This window comes from Agelaius phoeniceus, chromosome 2, assembly GCF_051311805.1.
Source record: "Agelaius phoeniceus isolate bAgePho1 chromosome 2, bAgePho1.hap1, whole genome shotgun sequence".
Classification (NCBI taxonomy): domain Eukaryota; kingdom Metazoa; phylum Chordata; class Aves; order Passeriformes; family Icteridae; genus Agelaius; species Agelaius phoeniceus.
This window is the reverse complement of record NC_135266.1, coordinates 113860374-113880882: the sequence shown is the minus strand read 5'-3', so window position 1 is coordinate 113880882 and position 20509 is coordinate 113860374. Positions and strand designations below refer to the sequence as shown.

The 20509-nt window shown below is 39.2% G+C and overlaps 1 protein-coding gene across 5 annotated transcripts; it reads left to right on the top strand.

The window, feature by feature from the left end:
• Nucleotides 1-301: 301 nt before the first annotated feature.
• Nucleotides 302-19294, top strand: ARL6 (ARF like GTPase 6). Of its 5 annotated transcripts, none has more exons than XM_054653127.2 (8): nt 302-376; nt 2955-3108; nt 4885-4946; nt 6632-6700; nt 9050-9144; nt 12855-12984; nt 14390-14445; nt 16979-19294. In XM_054653127.2, the coding sequence occupies exons 2-8, from the start codon at nt 2986-2988 to the stop codon at nt 17002-17004; spliced, it is 561 nt and encodes a 186-aa protein (XP_054509102.1). In that variant the 5' UTR covers nt 302-376; nt 2955-2985; the 3' UTR covers nt 17005-19294. The 5 variants fall into 5 exon arrangements, with proteins under 5 accessions (XP_054509102.1, XP_054509101.1, XP_054509100.1 ...); XM_054653126.2 differs by having other exon boundaries at nt 310-646; nt 2978-3108; XM_054653125.2 differs by having other exon boundaries at nt 310-646.
• Nucleotides 19295-20509: the final 1215 nt, after the last annotated feature.

Below are 20509 nucleotides of genomic sequence, written 5' to 3'. Positions count from 1 at the left end.
TGCCAAAGCGCCCACTTCGGAACGGGCGGTGCTGTCAACACCTCGGGTGGCCGTTCTGACTCAGGGGTATCCTTCTGTGCTCAACGCAATCCCCAAGAGGATTTATCCAGGCACGAGAGAGAGAGACAGTGCTTGGAAACAAGCGATTCCCGAGGCGCTGGACACGGAGAATGAAGGGGACGCCCCTCAACCCCACCGCCCGGGGGCGTGGCCTCGGGCGTGGCCCCGCCCCAACGCCCTCCCCCCATTGGCCGGAAGAGGCGGAGCGGGTGGGGCGGCGGGACGCGATTGGTGGGGAGGGGAGAAGGCGGGGCTTCGGTTTCCTCGGCAACGGCGGCGGCGGCGCGCGGGCCCGGCGGGCGCCTCCCGGGCCCAGGTCGGTGCTGCGGCCGCGGGGACGCGGGGCCGCACCCGGGGAGGGGGGCCCGGGGCCGGCCTCCCCTGGGGACCCTGTGCCGGCTTTCCCGGGGACCCTCTGGGAGAGGAAGACCCTGTCCTGGCCTGGGAGAAGGGACCCGCGGCCGCTGCCGAGGCCCTGTGGTGCGGACGGAAGGGAGGGAAGGCCGGCCCGGGAGCTGCCAGGCCTTGTCCCGAATTGGGTCCTTGCACCCAGTGTGCCAGAGGCCGAGCCACGCACAGAGCCCAGGTATTTGATTTATTTCTGCTTCTGCGCAGAAAGGGGAACTGGGCGGCAAATCCAGCCCGGCCACTACCAAAGCTTTTCACTGTTTGTACATTTTAGCAAACAAAGGCGTTTATGTTCACTGACTGCATGTCATCTAGTTCTCTGATCAGCTGGTATCCTGCCTTCTGGTGGCTAGTGACTCTCTTGCTTCCCATGCTAATTAGCCCACATGCTCAGTCTTTCCCTTCTTTGGATCTTAGACCGTTGAAATATATCCAGCCCTAAACCTACACAAGGCAGTTCTACCGAAAAAATTCATTTGTTTTTCAAACACCTGGACATCGCTTAGAGCTTGTTTGTTGGTTGCTCTCTATTTCACTGATTAAATCTCCTGTGTTGTTGATTAGGTTTGAAAATAGACAAAGATCAGACATGAAAGAACATCCTTTCTTAAGAAAAAAGCTTAGAGAGTTTGCTGTTAAGCTCCTCGACCAGACTCTGGTTTAAATAATTTTCTGAGATGTCTGATTTATGCTGTATGTCACTGTAGGCAAAATATCAGCTGGCAAAAAAAAGGGAAAAATGGCACCTGTGTTAGCTGTAGCTGCTGTAACTCTTCACAGCTGAGAAAAAACATGAGAAAAGGGGCAGGGGAAGAAGTCAAGGGTGCATTTCTTTCCCTCTGTGTTCTTAAATAATGACTGTGCCAACTAGTAGGAAATTTTGATAGAAAAACATGTCTCTAATTAAAATATTTCTAGAAACTTTTGTGTATTTAAGATTTTGGATTTAAAAGTGAAGCCCTAGAGGTATTTTTAAGGCCTTGTATTTCCTTCTGTTTCATTTTAGGAGTGCCTACAACGTATTATTTGGCCCTCTAGAATGTATTTTTTTAACCCTCTATTTTTTTGTTCATCTATAATAGATGGATGAAGCTCTTGATTGGATAAGAAAGTAATGTGTGCTGGAGCAGGGTTTTGTCAGGTTAATTTGATAATAAGCAGCTTTAATCTGCTCTCTGATTTGTATATATGGATTAGAAAAGGAGTGGGGTGTAAAGTAAAGGGAGTTAGAATGAGAGACTTGCTATAACTAATGTTGGTTTTTTGGTAATAATTCTGTGGTTTTTGGTAACAATTCAACATTTTTTGGTAATATGGGTTGGTAATAATTCTGTGTAGCTGTAATGTAGATCATGCCCAGTCCTGAATCAAAATGCACCAGAGAAAGCTCTAAGAAAGATCTGTTTTTAAAAAGGAAAAATCATCCTTTAGCCAGAATGATTACTTGTGTGACTTCATTAAATGCAAAGTTTTGAAATTACTAAAAAGCAGTTAACCATCATTTTGTAGTCAGCTAGTAAAAGAGTGTGATCGAAGATTTGTTATTGATGGGTTTTTTTACCTTTCCCCCCTCCTGCTATGATTTCCTCAGCTTGCTACCTGAGTTATCCAGTGCAGTGTGTTTTTAATTTATTAAGAAAAAAACAGGCTTGGCCACTCCAGAAATCCTCTGACATAAATAAAATACTTTATTATTCAAGGCATCGCAAAGTTTTCAGTTGTCTGATTGCTGAAATTATTTCTAGTGGAATTCATTGAGGGCAGACAAGGGTTATCCTCTTTGCAGAGTGCATTTAGCCAGGTATTGCAGGGCAACACGTGATGTAATCTCCTTTGAATGTGCCACTGCCAGGTAACTTCAGCCACAGTCTGGGCAGCAGCAGAGGTTTGGCATCTCCCTAACGTGTGGGTGAATGTTTTGGTGTCTGTTAGATCTATTTAAATCAGTTTCTATTTGTGGTGAACAAAGAGTTCCTAATTTATACACGTCAGTATTGGCAAAATTTTGGCAAATTGAGAGTTTGAATTGAATCAACAGAGAGTGTTTTGTTTAATGCAGGGTTCAGTAAATTATGTAGCAGGTGCTGAAGAAGGGAAATACTGTTTTGTTGTCTGAATGGTGTACTGCTGACAATTTGAGGTAAAGATAATGACCCTCCTTTTGGTTTTGCTCACTTTGGTGGGAGCCCTGGTGGCGCTGCAGTCGTGCCCCTCTTTGGGCTGCTCAAAAGGTTTTCTGCCCAGTGAATCAAGGGCATTGTGTGATACAGACAGGGCTATAAACAGCCAGGCTACTTTGGTATCCTGGCTGTAATCAGCTTACCCTCCATGTGCTTATGTGCAGCCCAGCCCCTGGGGCTGTGTTTGTGTAGGGTCCTGCTCACGCCGTCCCTCCCAGGTGTGAGGCTGCTCGGGCCCATGCCCCCCTGGGTGCCAGCGCTGCCCTGCATGTAGCACTTTTCCAACAGCTCTGATTCCCTGAACAGCCTGTGGTCCCTGTGACTTCCAGCCACAGCCATGGGATTGTTTGACAAGCTGGCAGGATGGCTTGGCCTGAAGAAAAAGGAGGTTCACGTCTTGTGCCTTGGCTTGGACAACAGCGGCAAAACAACGATCATCAATAAACTTAAACCTTCAAATGTAAGTAGCCTGCATGGTTCACTGCTGGGGGTTTGTTTGATCTGGGTTTGCTTGCTGTTACGAAGGATGTGCCCATGGAAAAGATGTCAAGAGCTTCTGATTTAGCACAGTGGAACAAATATATTTTAAGATTTTCCAGCTAACTAAAACTAAGGGTACGCATTCGCATGCACGTTATTTTCCAGAAGAACCCCACTGTTAACGTGGCACACTTTTGTTAAGATCACCCACCAAGGAAGGGTTTATGATGGCTGAAATCAGGATCTGGAAGAGCCACTTAAATCACTTAAATAATTGTCACAGGATTACAGTTACAAGTGATGTTGAACATTTAGGATTAATACAGTTGTACAACAACTTATCATGTTTATTTTAATTTCTTCCTGAAAAATAAGAGATAACAAAATAGGAAATAAAAAGAAGTTGCACGTTTAAGGGCAACTTCACTATTTTTAAAGCAGAATAATTTTCAAAATAAATACCATTAATACTTGCAGTTCATTCGTCCAGTGAAAAGTGTTTGAGGCCACTAGGAGTGCCTAATATTCTGAAAGTAGGATCCTTGTTTATAGATATGTGTATGGACTAGAAATAGACTAATTTTGATAGGCATGTTCAAAGCCAAAGGTTGTGCATCTTGGTTATTTGCATCTGGGAAAGTGCTTTTTGCTATTTATATCAGGACACAGCTTTTTTATTATTATTATGATTTGTCATTAAATTTTACCTGATGAGTCCATGGGACATTGTTTAAAAAGTGTGACATAGTGGTGAGTCTGCTACTCTTCCATTCCTGGCAATTATTCTTCCACTGAAAATTGAGTAGATTTATAACAAAGACTATAAACTCCTTGCTATCTGCTGCCAGTTGTTTGGGAGAAAGGCTACAATGTGTACCAAGCAAATTGTACTTTATGTAATTACTGAGACCTTTTTTTTTGTAGAGGGTTTTTATGTCATGCCTTAAACAGTAAAGGATTCCTAACTACAGTTGAACTCAAACTTGAAGATTTATCACAATAATGGGCATTAGAGAAGCTCTCAGTGGAATTACATGAGTAGAATAAATAGAATTTGTTTGTTATGAGAATTTATAGGAGGATAACTTGTATCCAACTTGCGTAAGTCCTGCCCTTGCAAGACATGCCAGATAGTCTAGCATGCAACAAATGTCTTTAGATCAAAGTTAATAAAACTCTTTCTTTTTAGTAAGTTCAATGGACAGGTTATTTTGAGCTCTGGGTCAACTCAGTCTTCTTAAGAACTTCTGCTTTGCCCCAGGAGCAATATATTAGGGCCTGGCAAATCCAAATGTGTTTCCATCTGCCTGCAGTTGTTTCTGCTGGACCTGCCTATGGGTGGTGTTTGGAATAAGGGGCTCTAGGAGTCTGGGCAAGGATTGCATGTCACTTTCTCAGACGGCTCTGTAATCTATGGGATGTGACCTTTCTTCCTGCTCAATATCCATGCTTCTTAGAGGAGCTGTTCTTTTCCAGCAACTTGGCTGAGAGGTTCCTTGACCAGCTCAGTAGTAAATCAGTTATCAGACAGATCTCTTAATAGTGCTTTGTGGTTTGGCAATTCCAGTAGTGTTTACACTATTCCCCAGAAAATACAAAACCCTTGATTCTGAAAAACTTTACTTTTCTGGGAACTTTCTTAATATTTCACAGTTTGGGGCAAAAATAGATCTGTAAGGTATTCATATTTTAAATATATTTCAGTATTTGCATTTTCCAATTTGATTGTAAAATCTGTGCTTTCTTTTCTTCAAAGGCTCAAACTCAGGACATCGTTCCAACAATAGGATTCAGTATAGAGAAATTCAAAACTTCAAGGTAGTACTTTCTTTCTTCATTAGCAGTAATGATTATTACACCATAGTTGGACTTCATGATCTCTTTCAGTGGGTTTGTAACTGAGTACCATGTGTAGTGGTGTAAAGATTTGGCATTGCAGTTTGTTAAAATATAGTACCCACGAGACCTAATCATGATCCAGGACTGAGTGTGTTAGAATATAATGTGTGTTTTGTGCTGCTGTAAAAGTATTAATTTTAAAATTTTTTTAGTTTCTTTGCAGTAGCCTGTATAAACATCTGATCCCTATCTGTTGAGAGTTTCAGAATAGGGCACTGTTACAGACTGGAGGAGAGACAGCTGCTGAGGTGGCAGCCTAAATTCCACTCTCAATCTGGTAACCTAAATTAAGCACTCTCACTGGAGGTACTCTGAAAAGATTGCAGTGTAATCTCATTACATGCAAAAGGATGGCTGCAGCTTTAGCAATGTAAAGGTGGCAGGTGCAAAGGCCAGGAAGCAGAGTAAGAAGTCATTAGTTAAGTGAAGACTAAGATTTAGATTAAAAGACTGTCGTGACACAAGGATATTTCAAGGAGGAAGCATCATTTTTTATTTTTTAGCCTTCACTGGATCTTTTAATTTGTGCAGTTAGTCTTCAGACCAAGCAGTGTGGCCTCACTGGGTGGGGGATCTGCAAGAAAATTGTTTATTCCTTGAGCTGATGTATAAGACCGAGAGGTTTCGTATTTCTCTAAGAGCTTCCACAACTGAGCTCTGACCCAATAAAGTACATCAGACAAGTTTGGGACTTCACATATGAGAATGTAAATTTATATTGCTTTTTTTTATTCTGATCCTGTAGTACGAGAGATGATGACCTGTAAATATACCATGTAGAATGTTTAAAAAAAAAAAACAAAACGACCCCTAAAAATCCCACCCCAAAACCTCAAACTCTACAAACTGACAAAACCCACAGCTCTATGTCTGGACATGGAGTGGCAAGGATGTCTGGAGAGCTTCCTTTTCCTAACCTCCTTTTTTTGGGGGCCTCCACTTGGAGAGCTACTTGGGCCTACCCAAAAAAGGAGAGCCTACTTCTGAACTCGATGTTGCCTCTGTAAACTTTTCAGGAGCAGATGAGAACTTTTAGTAGTGTTCAGTAAATTGCCTTGCTGTATGTAGTGTTTGGGTGAAATCTCACATCTGAACTCACCCATTTTACCAAAATGTACTCTTTTTTTTTTTTTCCCCCCTAAAGGTGGAATTTAGTTATTTTTTTAAAAAAGCCTTTTATTTTGCCCACATTTATACCTGTCTAGGGACAGAATTTAAGACAAGCTATGGACTTTAAGTCGTGGTTCATCTGAATTTCATTTACTCATAAACAGTATTTGATATCAGCATGATATAGAGACTGAATGGGTGTTTATTTTGCATTTGATGTAACTTCAAATAATTGGTTTAGTTCTTTTATTCAGATAATAAACAGATTTCCCGTTGTGACATATTTCTGTAATAAGGCTGCAAAACTGAGTAGGATCATTTGAAGGCAGATAGTGCAACCAGAGTTCATTTGGGAATTTTTCTCAGTTGATTGGAATTCAAACTGATCTGGCTTTTTTTTTTTTTTTTTTTCTTGGTCAGGGTAGCAAAGAAAATGGATGTGGTTTGGGTTTTGTTCTTTTTTCCTTGGCCTCATGCACTTCTTTTCTTTGCAGTTTGTCTTTCACAGTGTTTGATATGTCAGGTCAAGGGAAATACAGAGACCTCTGGGAACACTACTACAAGTAAGCCTATAATTTATTTTAAAGCATTGATGTTCATGTTAACTGTTGTGTAGGTTATTTAAACAGAGGTATAATATCTAGTGGTTAGAAATGATTCAGAGAAGGCTTATACCTGGTGTTTGACAGAAGCTTTACTCTGGATAAATAAAACTTTCTATTCTAACAAATGAAAATTTTTATCTGGTGTTACTCTTGTGCTTTCGGGGACAACTTTGGGGAACATACTAGAGATGAGATTTAAATGTTGAAACCTGAAAACAAATCCTCTAAGAAAGCTCAAGATGAGTTAGGTTTTCAGCTATTCAGTTCTCCTGTAGGTCAACTTAAAACCTGCAAGATATTGGCTGATGGCTGAGATTTTTAGAGGTGAAGGAAATGAACCTCAGAGGATAAGGCATGTGTAACTAAAAACCTGAATGAACATTCTTAATGTCATTTATTAAACAGGATATTCTCTGTATTTATAACACTCTGGTATTGCCTTTTGGTAATAGATGGACACCATTCTCTGGTTAACCTTTATTTGCATTGTCTCACTGTTATTCTGTAATGCCTGATCCTGATCCTGATAACATGAACAATACAAAACCATGCAGGAGTAGCTTGGAGAAGTAGAAGGGATGAATTCCGAAGATTATAATATTGATTAAATATTAATATCAGTTGTGGTAGAGCTTAAATTGTTTTTTAATTGAAGATTAATGCTTCCTCTCCTTCCTTTGCAAGTTGTTTTAGCATTGAAAACATTTGGCCAACAGATCTTCATTGTTCAAGAGTGTTAGATTTGCATTTCAGTAACTGATGCCCTCAGGCTTCTCTCAAAATGCTAGCAGAGTGCTTCATAAGCAAATAATTTTTGTGATTGCTGTATTTAATGCAGTAACTTATCCCTTGTGGGGCATAAATGGCTTTTTCATCTTAACAATAACTCCCTAACAGTAAGGGAGTGATTTAGGTTATGCTGACAGTGAAATATGCACTTGTATCCTCCTCTGGTCCTGAACAAGTGCAGTAGGCATGTATTTAAGATTAACCTCTAAGAATAATATAAAAACAATAATTTCTGTTAATTAAATAAAATATTAATAAAATAATTACGTGTTGTTCAGTTTATAAAGTTAAGCAAGATTTAATTTTGCAGGAAATTAAATCTGGGCAAGTGTCAAAGTAGTTGCCTTGGAGTCCTTCAAGTCTGGACTTTTCTTCTCTTTAGCTTGAAAGTATCTTCTAGTTCATTCTCTAAGTACATTTATCTTAAATAATCCCCAAGTCATGCTGTGTCCCTATCCCTGATACTTCTTTGTGAAGTTCCTTTTTTGGTGGTAAATGCATGACAGTACTCTTCATTCCTCTGGTAAAATACTCTGTGCTCATGAAAATTGCTTAGGCATTTCCAGCTAATATGCAAAAGCTTTATTTACTAAAGGTTCTGTACATCAGAAAAGAATGGGCCTTCTCATACAATCGTGGGCTGCTCAGGTTATTTCTGGTTTCCAGCAGGTATAGATCTGTTTCTTATCAAAATACAAAGATAGATGGTGCTGGAGGGTAAAGAATGTATTCATACTGGTGTCTCAGAGAAACGTAAAATGAAGGAGAAGTGATTACATTAACATGGAAATATATTTCTGTGGGTGTTTATAACAGGTGAATTATGAATTGGTGAGATTTTATTTGGTTTTCAAAACAAGTTTCAATAAATGGAACATCAGGTCAAAATATCAGTAACAGCCTGAAATAATGACTTGAGTAGCTGCATTTATTTTATGACTGTGGTCACACTACCAGCAAAATGTCCTAATGATTGAAATAGTTGAAAGTTTTTACCTGTTATTTAAAAAAATAAAGAAAGATCCAGTTTATGCAGGATATGTTGTAAAGGTTAAAATAACCTGCATATGCTTAACTATGGACACAGGTTTTGTCTAAAAAATTATTTGACCTTTCTCTAAATAAACTTTAGTACAGGAAATACAGAATTTCTGTAAAGATCTGTCTTTATGGGGTTTTTTTTCCCCTGCCTGACTACAATGTCAAAATAGCAGTTGGTTACATTTTGAAGTTCAGTAAAACCAAGCTTTTCTAGAAGGTGTGTGGAGACTGAACCTTGTAGGGGCAGGTAACAGCCTCATGTCTAAAAAAATTATGCGTGTTACCCAAAGATTGAATTTCAGAAATAAAAAAGGATTCAAATGTTAATGGTAAATAACAATGGCAAAAATTAGAGGAAAAATCAGGTTTGTTTGGACTTTTTTCTTGGTGTTTCTTCTGAAGCCTTTTCTTATTCACAGAATATTCATTTCTTTGAGAACCTATAATTTGCCTCTTTGCTCTTTTTATGTTATGCAGAGAAGGCCAAGCCATTATTTTTGTCATTGATAGCAGTGACAAATTAAGAATGGTTGTGGCCAAAGAAGAACTTGACACCCTTCTGAATCATCCAGGTGAGGAGGCTTTTTTCCCATTCTGTGTCCATATTTGTTATGTTGCCTTAAGAAAAGCCCTTATCTGACACATTCTGACTACATTGCAAGTATTTTAACCTTTCATGAATATTAGCACAATAATCTTCCAAAACATGTGGGTTGTTTTTTTTTACCTATTCACATTTGGAAATTGGTCACAATTCAGCTTTCTACACTGAGTTGGGTTGGTCTCTTATTAATCAATATAGATCAAAAGTTACATTGTTTTGAGAAAGAATAGACTTTGAGTTGGAAGCTGGACAGGCTTCTTGTGATGACCAGCAGAGACAAAACTGTGTCTCCCTGTCTGTTTTTTCCATGAAGATAGCTAATTCCTTTAATGTAACATTTAACTTTCTTTTGTCATCCTCATTAAAATTTTTTATGCTTTAGCCAGAAATCCAAAGGGATAATTACACCAATCAGTTTGAATTCCCTGTGGAAGAGCATATGAGAGGATCTGTGATCAGGGTCTTGTTTTTAGGGGTTTGGTTGGGTTTTTTTTTACATGAGACTGCACCTTAATTAAGTTCTGATATCAGTCAATTCTTTGCCCTTCCATGTATCCAACTTACTGGGATGTGTCTGTAAGCAATATGCAATTTTGACTTTCAGCACTTTTGCTCTGCCTAACCAGAATATTAAACTACATCTAGGAAGTTTAAAAGTGAAATAATCCTGTGATTCCTTAATTATTTGTTAAACTGATAGAGCCTTAACTTGTAAGATTCCCATGCTGAAAATAAGAAAGGAAAAGCTGACTTGTATTTCTAAGAAAAGCAATGTTTGATAGGGACAAATATGTTCCCATGATTTTATTTTCCATGAAGACTGTATACAACACTTTAATTCATCAACAAAGATGCTGGAGCTGACTGCTGGAGCTGACTGGACCTTCTTATTCTCATGCTCTCATTTCCCATTCAAGGGTATGGGCTACTTCAAATGTAGGCACTGAAAAGACAGTGTTACAAAAGTCACAGGGAGGATGAGGTGAGCCAAAGGCTGCAGGTGGATTACACAGAGGCCAGGGCACTTTGTACCAAGTCAGGAATTAACTGCAGCAGTAAAACCCAATTCTGGTAGTGGAGTGAACCACACAGGGCCAAGGGTGAGAGGTAAAGCTGCTGGAAGAAGTTACTGGTTTAACAGAGGGCAGAAGAATAAAAATGTTTAGACAGAGTAGAAGCAACCTTAGGTGGGGCTTTTCATTTAGGCATTAATAGGTCACTAATGCTGGCCTAGCAGGTCAGTGCTGTTCACTTGTTCATGAGTTTGTGTCTTCAAGCTCAGAAGACCAAAAGACCAGGCTCTGGCCACTGAGTGCAGTCCTGAGAGCCACGAGACAGCAGTTGTGGATTTCTGCCATGGAGTGGCTTAGCTCCAACACAGCAACAGTGTCACTGATTTATCAGTTTTAATAAATCACATCTAAGAGAACCAAAGAGCTTAAAAAGTTCTTCTAGGATAATGTTCAATAAAAGTAGCTGTTGGGTGAATCAATATACAACTGGTTTGCAATATCAGTACTTTTATTTGTATTAGTGTTCTGTCTTTCTTGCTGCATACCCTACTTTCTCCCAATCTCTGCTTCTGTTGGTGTCATCCTCCTGGAGTGGTTTAAATGCATGTATTTACCTAAGTTTTAAATGGAATTGAATCAATTCCTGTCTCTGAAAATCTTAGCAATCCCACAGTAAAACAGTTCCCTGTCTTTTTGCCAAGCTTTGCTTGAGGGAAAGGGAAGGGAATGTGTCCTGTGAAGCATTAATGGGGTTAGAAGTTATACTAGCTGGGACTCTTTTGTGAATCAGAGCTATAAATTATTTTTACTTACATTAATGGACAATGCACTCTTCAAATAACAGTTTGTTTAATGATAACTGTATCATATTTTGGTTTTTTACTCAAATTTCATTCTTCAGCACTTTGAAAGATGGTAGTCATAGATTACCTGGATTAGATGATGACTCTTGGGTCACTTCACCTCCAGCACATGCTTCAAAACTAAACTGAAATTCTTTGTGTAAAATTGCACATCACACATCTAGTGTCTGGAATATTTTTTAATGTGTTAATTCATAACCACTTGCAGCTGGAAAAAATTTGCTTTCCATTAGTAACTGTGAAAATTGTGGGAGGGAAATGGTGCACATTAGGAAATAATATAAATTTCTGTGACCATTACTTTATTTAGCAAATATCTTTGGGTGTGCATTATGAGTCTGGGTGGGTAGGTTGTGCCCCTTTTTAATTGTTTAGGAAGACACTGGAAACTCCTTGATTAACTTGGCTGTTTGCATATGTGATGTCAGCTAATTTATGTGGTTTTAATTTACCCGTAACCTGCAACCTGTGGCTACCAGGCTTCATTTAATTATACTGTAAATTACTGTAAAAATTTCAGTCAGGAGACTCAATAGCTGTTCAACTATGGAATCAAAACACGGATTTAATCATACTGTGCTTGTGTTTTGAGGCCTTTGACTTGTGTTTATGGACATCAGAGGACAAAAGAGCTCCAGGAAGGGTAAATAGTTTGTGAAAATTGTCAGTGTTTTGATCAGCACTTAGCATCTCTAAATGAATATGAGGAGGTAGTGTTATCTCCACTGATTCTGTAGAAAGGTTTAGTAGGAAGGTGGAAAAGAACATAATTAGGAAAGTTCAACCATTTCAGCACTGACAGTTTGTTAGGATTTTGGGGGGTTTTATCATCCTCCTGCCCATCAGCAGGGGCAGATGGCTTATGTTTTACATTTTAATATAAATCCTTACCTAGTTTCCTGTGTGAAATAACCTTTTCTTTTTACTGTTTTAAGAAGAGCCTGTGTAGCAATTTTCATTGAGGTGGTAGTGTGTAAGTTCTTTTCCTATCAAGCACTGATGGATAGACTAAAACCTAGATTTTCTCTAATTCTGGATATCATTCTTTGTATAAATAATATGAAAAACTTTGTGAGTTAGTCTTGGTGCTGGTAGTTTTCTTGGCAGTGTTACATCTGTAACTTTGAAGAGAATATGTTTTGTTTCCTTTCAATCACCATGTAGTCTTTTGGGGTAATCTGTAAGGTTTAAACTTGTCTTTGTGTAAGTATCCCAGAAATTGCCAGAGTACTTAGTTTGGTCTGTAGTTCTCACTGCTAGCTGAAAGAGGTTCTGGAGAAGTCCTTCTAGGCAAGGGAGAATAAAGGATGTCCACATGTGCATTTTTTCCCAGTTTTATGAATTCTGTGAAGTAATGGATGCTTTCCAGGACACTAAGGATAATTCAGACTACCCTTCTCAGCTATTGTTGTGATATTATGAATGAACACAAATTATTTTTTCCATCCATTTTATAAATCCAGTCCTTATTAAGCAGAGATGTGCAGTGTTTGTAGGCAGTGGTTTGATCTCTTGTTCCTCAGCTTCACCAGCAATTCCTATCTCCAGCTTGAAGTGTGGGTATAAGGTAGGGGGAGAGGGGGTGGAAGATTCCAAAGCCTGCAAGGAAGTTTGTAAACATTTTGGAAGCATGTTGCAGAGGCCAGGTGACCCAACAGTGTGTGCATCTTGGTAGGATACAACCTTCAGAGGATTGTAGCTACAGGTGAGCAGAATACCCTCCTGTGTTGTTTGTAGCTTGTTACGTGCAGAGATTGAGTGCTGCCTCGTGGCCTGAGAGTTCTGTCTCTGCTCATGCCTAGACATCAAGCACCGCCGGCTGCCTATTCTCTTCTTTGCTAACAAGATGGACCTCAGGGATGCAGTGTCATCTGTGAAAGTGTCTCAGCTGCTGTCCTTAGAAAACATCAAAGACAAGCCCTGGCATATCTGGTAAAGTTCTCTTTCTCTATCCTTTTATTGGCATTACTTTGTGCATTCCTATTTTAGCCATGTCGTGCCACTCACTACTGTACAAAATAAATGGAGTAGATAAAAGACAGATTCCACACATGAAACACTAAATTTAAAACAGTAATATTAAAATACTTATTTACTTACTTTAAATATATAATGCATTCATTTAGACTGTGTCTTTAAAGTTTTCACAGCAGAACTGTTAGCCAAGTAATGGAATGGAGGATTTCCAGTAAATCAGAAAGCAGGGTTGATATGAGAAGATCAGTTGACATTATATTTTGCTGGGAAATTGAGTGCACCTGCTAGATTATCTTGCAGGTTTGAGAATATCAAAAATAAAACCTTTAGAGTTTTTTCCACTCTGCAGATGCTTCAGTAAACTGTTGTTGAAAGGCCATTTAATAAACCATTCTCTTCTGTATTCAAAGAAACACTGTACTCTTTATACCCTTTCATGTTTGAGGGGATTTTTAGTTGTAGGAGCTACTCTTTTTTTTCCTGAAGGATGCAAGCTTTATAGAAATTAGAAGTGCTTTATAGAAGTTAGTTTTTTTTTTCCTGTTAAAGTCCTCAGCTGTTATAAATAAAAGTGAAATCAGCAGCTAAATGCTGCTGAAAGCTACAATTTTCATTTTAGGCCCTTTCATGTTAAACTTGATTACCTGGACATTGTTTTTGTCCAGAAATCACACTCATGAATTCCTAAGCTTCTTGGAAGATGATTTTATAGGGAACTGCAGTTACAGTCCAGATTCACTGCTGTGCTGGTTTTCATGAATTGAAGAATGAAGAGCATTTAAACAGTTATCCCCCAGTGATTCAGAAGGTGGATTTACACTGCTCTCAGTGTAGCAGAATGGTTTTATACATTAACAGCCACTCCTGGAGTTGCTGTTACAATGAAGTGTGTACACACACATAATTCCTCCTTCTGGTACTCCAGCATTCTCACTGTGTGTAGGAACTGCATGGAGAACATTTGGGCTTGATCATCTTAAAGGTCTTTTCCAGCCTAAATGACTCCATGATTCATGGCTGCTGTTGGAGGGAGTAAACATCTTTCACAGCATTGTCTGAGGAGGGAGGTGCTGCAGAACAAGGTGTCTGCCTCGTGTGGGAGCTCTCCCAGAGCCCCTTATATTCTAGGAATGATTCCTTGTGCCTTGAAACTGGAATTAAAAGAGATCATATCATGAAATGGTGTTTCCCTGTGGGGAAGGTACTCTATATTATTTGAGGAGCAGTCTTCTCCATAGAAAGAAAACTTAAGAAAACTACCTGATGCTACTTTGCAATTATGTAAATTACAAGTTTGGTGATGACTCAACTAAAACTGGTATTTTTACAATGTTTTTGAAATTTGATTTGTTTCTTTCAGTGCCAGTGATGCTCTTAAAGGAGAAGGATTACAAGAAGGTGTGGATTGGCTCCAAGGTATATCATGTGTAATTCTCTTACCGTATTTTCACTCTGTTTAACTCTTTCATTTTGTAAGGTTTTTTCTTTATTATTTTCTTTGTTTTCTTTATGTCCATTTCTGCTGTCAGATCAAATTACGCAGTGAGTACTAAAGCTCTATCTCCCATTTGCCTTTCATTTACCTCCTTAATGTACACAAAACATCATGTGGGCTTCCCTGACCAAAGTATGTATTATGAAATACTAATACACACTCTTGCAAACAGTGTAGCACTTTCATTTAAACAATACCAGCTCCCACACTTCAATTTCTTATTGTGGTACTTCAGTTTCTTCTTTAATTTATTCTTAATGTCCTGTGCTTGTTTTACATAACTTAAAGTTATGTATCAAGAAATGGTGAAAGAAAATAAGCCAAGTACACAGACAAGTACACTGGTTTTAATTATACACCTTCAGCTCTTTAATCCAGAGCCAAAAGATGAACTTCTTACACCATAACGATTATAGGACATGCAGACACTCATAACTGCATGGAAAATATCAGATCCAGCTTGGATGATGTCTCACATCCAGCATCTTTAATTACAAACTTGATACAGATGTTGTGTAATTACAAACTCGGTCCAGATGTTGTGTCTCCTTCTGTTGTGTGTTGGTAAGGTTCTGGTCTCTCTTGTCCTCCTGCTCAATGTTTAGATTAGTGAAGTGTGGCATAGTTTTGGCAGGCCGGTCCCAGTTTTAGCTCCCTGGCTGGCGTTGCTTGTGCTGTGAAGTGCCGAATTCGGGTGGTGCTGCAGCACCCGCCTGTGCTGTGCCCTGGCGGCCGCCGGGTGTCAGCGCTGGCCCGGGGACAGAGCCCCTTCCACAAGGGTGGCAGCCAGCCCTGGCCCGGCCTAACCCATCCCCACTGCTCTGGGGACACCGGGCTGTCCTTTCGACTTAGACTCGTCCTGCTGGCTAGAAAAAGATTGTTTGTTTTACCCGGTTATTGTAGAGTACAAAACCATTCGGTGATGTTTTCAGAGGGAGGGCTGCTCGCCAGAAACAGTCTTTAGAAAGAGATTTACTGCCCTACAGAGGAGCAGTGATGTATCCTCCACCAGCTAAAATAATTCTGGGGTAGGGAACCAGGATTTTGGTATTGGGTTTCCTCCTCTCCTGTACCCTGTCATCATAGAGGCAGATTCCAAATCATATTTTTTCCTAATTTCAGGCACAGTTCTGGCTTAGTAAGGTTTTCTTGCTATGTTCAGTCTCCACTTCTCTTGGAAGAACCTTTAGAGTTTCAATCCAAATTTTGGGTTTTTACATAGCTTCATGCTACTTAAAAGGATCTCAAATGCTTGTGTAAATATTTCTGACAAAATATTTAACTTATATATGTAGATTTTTTTTTTAAGCACAGCAAGCAGATGCTTCTGCTGTCACTCACATAGCTCTTACAGCTATTCATTGCTTATGGAGTGTTAAACTTCTTAATTTTCTGGGCTGAAAATCCTCATGAAGGGGCTCTATCTGAAAATTTCTTTTAAGTCCCTGGTTCAGTGAACCCAAAAGCTAAAGAGGGGTTGAGTTTAAATGGTACTGTTAACCTAAGCACATGTAGTTTGGCAATTATATGTTTAAAGGCTGAATACTTGGATATTTCAAGGACAAATTTTTACTCTTGATTCTCCTCATTCCTAGAGCACCAGATGGAAATATTTGGAACAACTCTGTAGTTATGGTAGTCCCTAAATCACAGCCTGAGGATGCCATAAAATTCAGAGGAGGAAATGACACCTGGTGAATGAGTGCAGAGTTCTTGTCAGCAGCCAAGCTTTTCTTAGTTACCCATTCCAGACCCATTCCACAGTTGGGGTGGCAGGAGCAGAAAGTTTTGTGGGTTTTTTTTCCCTAGTGAAGGCTGACTTTGCTATTTCCCTATTTTGTAATGGGATTGCTTTTGCAACAGCACATCCTCCATAGAGTAAAACAAACCTGTCTCACAGCGTTCCCCCTTAGTGGGAGAGATTGTGCTGATTTCCACATTTTGTAATGGGATGCTGGGTGCTTTTGGTAACCAAGAAAATGTTGGAAGTGAGTTGAGAAGTGGCAATCAGGCAGCAGCAATATGGAGAAGTGTGGCTACAGACTGCAAAGTTTTCGTGTGAGTTATTAGAAACCAAACTTTAAATCTTTTGCTGTTGGGTAGTTCATGTTCAGTTAGGTGGAAGCCAAAATGCCTACAAGGAATTGAAATGCATACTTCATAAAACAAACTTCCAGGTCTTATGGTCATCAAAGTGATCTTATAAGCCTGAAGAAGATAAAAATTGTATTAGATGTGAAGAGTCTCCCTGTTAAATATGCAAGATTTGGGGGAAACAACTTGGCTGTACAGGAATTTCAGAAGTGGATGAGAGAGCAAGTTAAAAAGAAATGCTTTGTTGTCTCCCATTCTTGCAACTACACCAAAATATCTAGATCTGTTTATGCTTTCAAAAAACAAAATGCAGCAAGAATTCATCTTGTGCTAAGACCAGATGTTTCTTTTTATTAACAGGTCAGATGCAAGCAATGAAGACATGAGAGATAAATAAAGGATCTATGGGGTTCTTTTACACCTTTTGTCAGTAGGTGAAGAACAAGTTCCTTGGAAAGGAAGAATGATTTGAAGAAGATGAACAATTCAGCTAAAATATCCTGTATTGACTTGTTTCAGTTTAGTATCTCTTCCAGGAAAACTGAATGTAGACAACCTAGCACCTCAGGTATGCACATTGATGAATTAAATTGAATCTTGTGACCAGAGAGCATATACAAAAAAAATATTTGTGTTAACAATAAACATCTGCATTCATTTGAGGTTGAGGTGGTAATTAGCCATCAGTAAATGCCCCTCTGTTTTATGGGGGGACATGTTTTAAGCAAATGGGAATATTTATTTTCCAGAGAAAGAATAATCAGCACTTCCTGAAATCCATCTACATAAGAATACCTACTGATTTTAGATGCCCAGTTTTAGGCATTACTGCCATTTTTTTATATTAAAGTTTAATGTTGGGTTTTTATTATCCATCTCTAATATACTTCTATAAGAGTACGTTGATTAAAGATATAAGGATTCAAGTGTTCAGTATATTTGTTATAGATGATTGCAGATGTTTTTAAGAAATTGCTTTTAATGAAATGTTACTAATTGTTTTTTGTGATTATACCATGGTTATATTTGCATTCCCATCAATAAAACTTCACATATATGACATGCCCTGATTGGGTTTTTTAACTTCAATATGCTCATTAATGGTCTTTACATCCTAGAGATTTCTGGTTTTCTATTCATTTCATTTGGAATTTGTTTATCCATATTCATGTGGATATAGCACTGTATATATAATAAAATGGTATCTCTGTTGCCAAGGGGTTTTTTTATTAATTGCATATATTTTTTACACTACCTAATCCACTAGACCTCTCTTTCAGATACTTGAGGAGCATATGAATCCCAGGATGGGTCAGACTGGAAGGGCCCAACCTCCCTGCTCAGGCAGGACCATCCAGAGCACATGGCACAGGATTGCATCCAGGTGGCTCTGGAACATCCCCAGTGAGGGGGACTCCACAGCCTCTCTGGACAATCTGTTCCAGTGCATGGTCACTGCACAGGAAAGTTCTTCTCAAGTCCAGGTGGAACTTCGTGTTGTTCAAAAACACAGTTAAGGGACAGCTCACTGGTTTACTAGATCATTATTATGAAATGTGTTATATACTTCTCTTGTGTATAAAGACTGTTTTACTTCTAAAAATAAATTTAATAAACTTTCTGTCTCCAAAGTATACCACAGGTAAAAAATTAAGAACTTTATTTTTGTTCTGCCACTTCAGGAAAGAGCAGACTGACCCTGGCAGTGCTGAAGTCTCCATTTAACTCAGTGATTACCTGATCCCTGTGGGACATGTAATATGCAGCTCTTGCAAAAGCTTTCCCCCATTAGCATATAAAACACATAAATGTTCTGTCAGCATGCCTTCTAGGCCTCACCTCATAGAGGAGTATTTGGAGCAAAGGGAGCTGAAATGGGAGAACTGTCATGTACTCTCAGATATTAAATAGTTAAATTTAACTCCCCTGCTTTGCCAAAAGAAAATCTCACTGTAAGAAATCTTTCTTACAGGATACTGTGGTTCTTACAGTTCAGTTTGTCATGGAAGTATTTTCATGTCCCTTTCTGTGGCACTGTTGGCCTTTTGTCAACGTTGAATCTAAGTGTCTATACAAAAATCAAATGCAAAGGAGGAACAGTAATATAACATTCTGAGAAGTTTTCCTCTGAATTGTGGGCAGATAATTTTGGGTGATAATTCGGCAGATAATTTTACTTTGCTTTGATTAATATAGTAATTAAAATAATGAGTTGGAAGGGACCTTAAAGATCACTGAGTTCCAGCCCCTGCCTTGCTTGGGCAAGGGACCAACCAGACCAGGTTGCTCAGAGCTCCATCCAGCCTGGCCTTGAACAATTCCAGGGGTGGGAACACTGCAAATTCCTTGGGCAATCACTGCCAGTGCCTCACCACGCTCTCCGTAAAGAATTTCTTCTCAATATCTAATCTGAAACTATTCTCTTGAAAGTAATACTTGCAAAACTGTTTTGCTGTGTGTTAGTATCTTGTAATTATTGTGGATCAGTTATATGTCTTATTTAAATGAAACATTTAGTTTTAAGTTAACAGTTTCTTTTCTACCAAAGAAAATTTAAGTTCTTACATAGAATCCATCTGCATTTCTGACTTTCTTGAATGGTATGGATCTTGATGGTTTTCTGATTGTTTTTGTTTGTTTATTTTAAATTACATAAAGTGCTATGTTTATCCTGTGGATTGCCTTTACTGTCATGGGAAGCTGTTTGAACTTACTGCTTTGTTCTTCCATCTGCAAATCCAAGGGAAATACTCTAAATTTTTTTCTCTCTCTCTAATTTGGTTAGGAAGTGCTTTTTGAAAACAGCAGTTAGTTTTCTACTTTTATTATTGTTCCCCTTCTTGATTTTTTTGGTGTTTGATTTTGTTCTGCAGTGAACAAACAGTTCTGTTCCTCCCCTAGGAGGCCACTGGTCTGAATGAAGACTTGTTGAAAGGAATGGAAATAGGAACAGTTCTATTAGAAAACTGCTGGATTTTTATTTCCCCCTCCTTATTACTGCTTCAACCATTAGTTATGTCTTACTTTTAGAACATTTGTGATCATTCTGTGAACATAAAACCTCCTGAGGGCATCTCTGCATGTTCACCTCTCCTTCCCACCTTGGTGTACAGACTTATGCCTATAAGTCACTAACATCCACAGGTGCTGGAGCCCTGAGTTGCTCTAAAAATGTTGAATTTGGTACAAGGATCATATGTTGCACAAAATCCTCATGTATCTGCGCAAAAAGGCTGCTTTGGAGTTGGTTTTTGTGGCTGTCAGACTTCCATGCTATTCTCCCATTACATTTAGGATGTTAAAGTAATGAATGAGTTCTCCCTGGGTGCTCCAAGACAGTTTGCATTGACAAGTTCTTTGTGCCTGAGGAACAAAGCAGACAAGGGAATATTCCTTTTTTTGATCCATGTTACTGTAGGTGCGTGCATTATGTAATAACTTGAAGGGCAGTAGAGTGACCAAAAGTGACTCGGGGAATTTGGTCTTTACACCCCACTCAGTGTTTTGTGCTGTTGCTTCCATGAATGCTGCCCACTACATATTTATTAATTTCCTTTAAATGTGCCTGGTCAGGCTTAAGACTAGCATTTTCAGCTGAAACATGGTGCAGTTGTTTTCACATACAAAGTGTTGCCTTCTAGGTCTCTTTACTGAGGAGGGGGCTATCAGGTAAATGTGTAAATCCTGATTTTCCTAGCTATGCCTCTCTAGTACTGAGAGCACCAGTCCATGGGAACCTTGTGTTTAACTACTGCTTGCAGCTGTGCTGAGAGCCTGCGTGGCCTCAACACTCCTGGGCAATTTCACATGAAGCAAGTGCAGCTCTAAGTGTGAGGATGTAAATGTAATGGAGCCTCCTTTTAATCTCAGCCCTCTAACTGTAATTTCCTT

Bases quoted from the DNA above. Each gene is read 5' to 3' on its own strand.
- ARL6 (XM_054653127.2), top strand. From the start codon at position 2,986: ATGGGATTGTTTGACAAGCTGGCAGGATGGCTTGGCCTGAAGAAAAAG. The intron at 4,947-6,631 runs GTAGTACTTTCT...TTTTCTTTGCAG, and splicing joins GAGAAATTCAAAACTTCAAG to TTTGTCTTTCACAGTGTTTG. The intron at 12,985-14,389 runs GTAAAGTTCTCT...TGTTTCTTTCAG, and splicing joins GACAAGCCCTGGCATATCTG to TGCCAGTGATGCTCTTAAAG.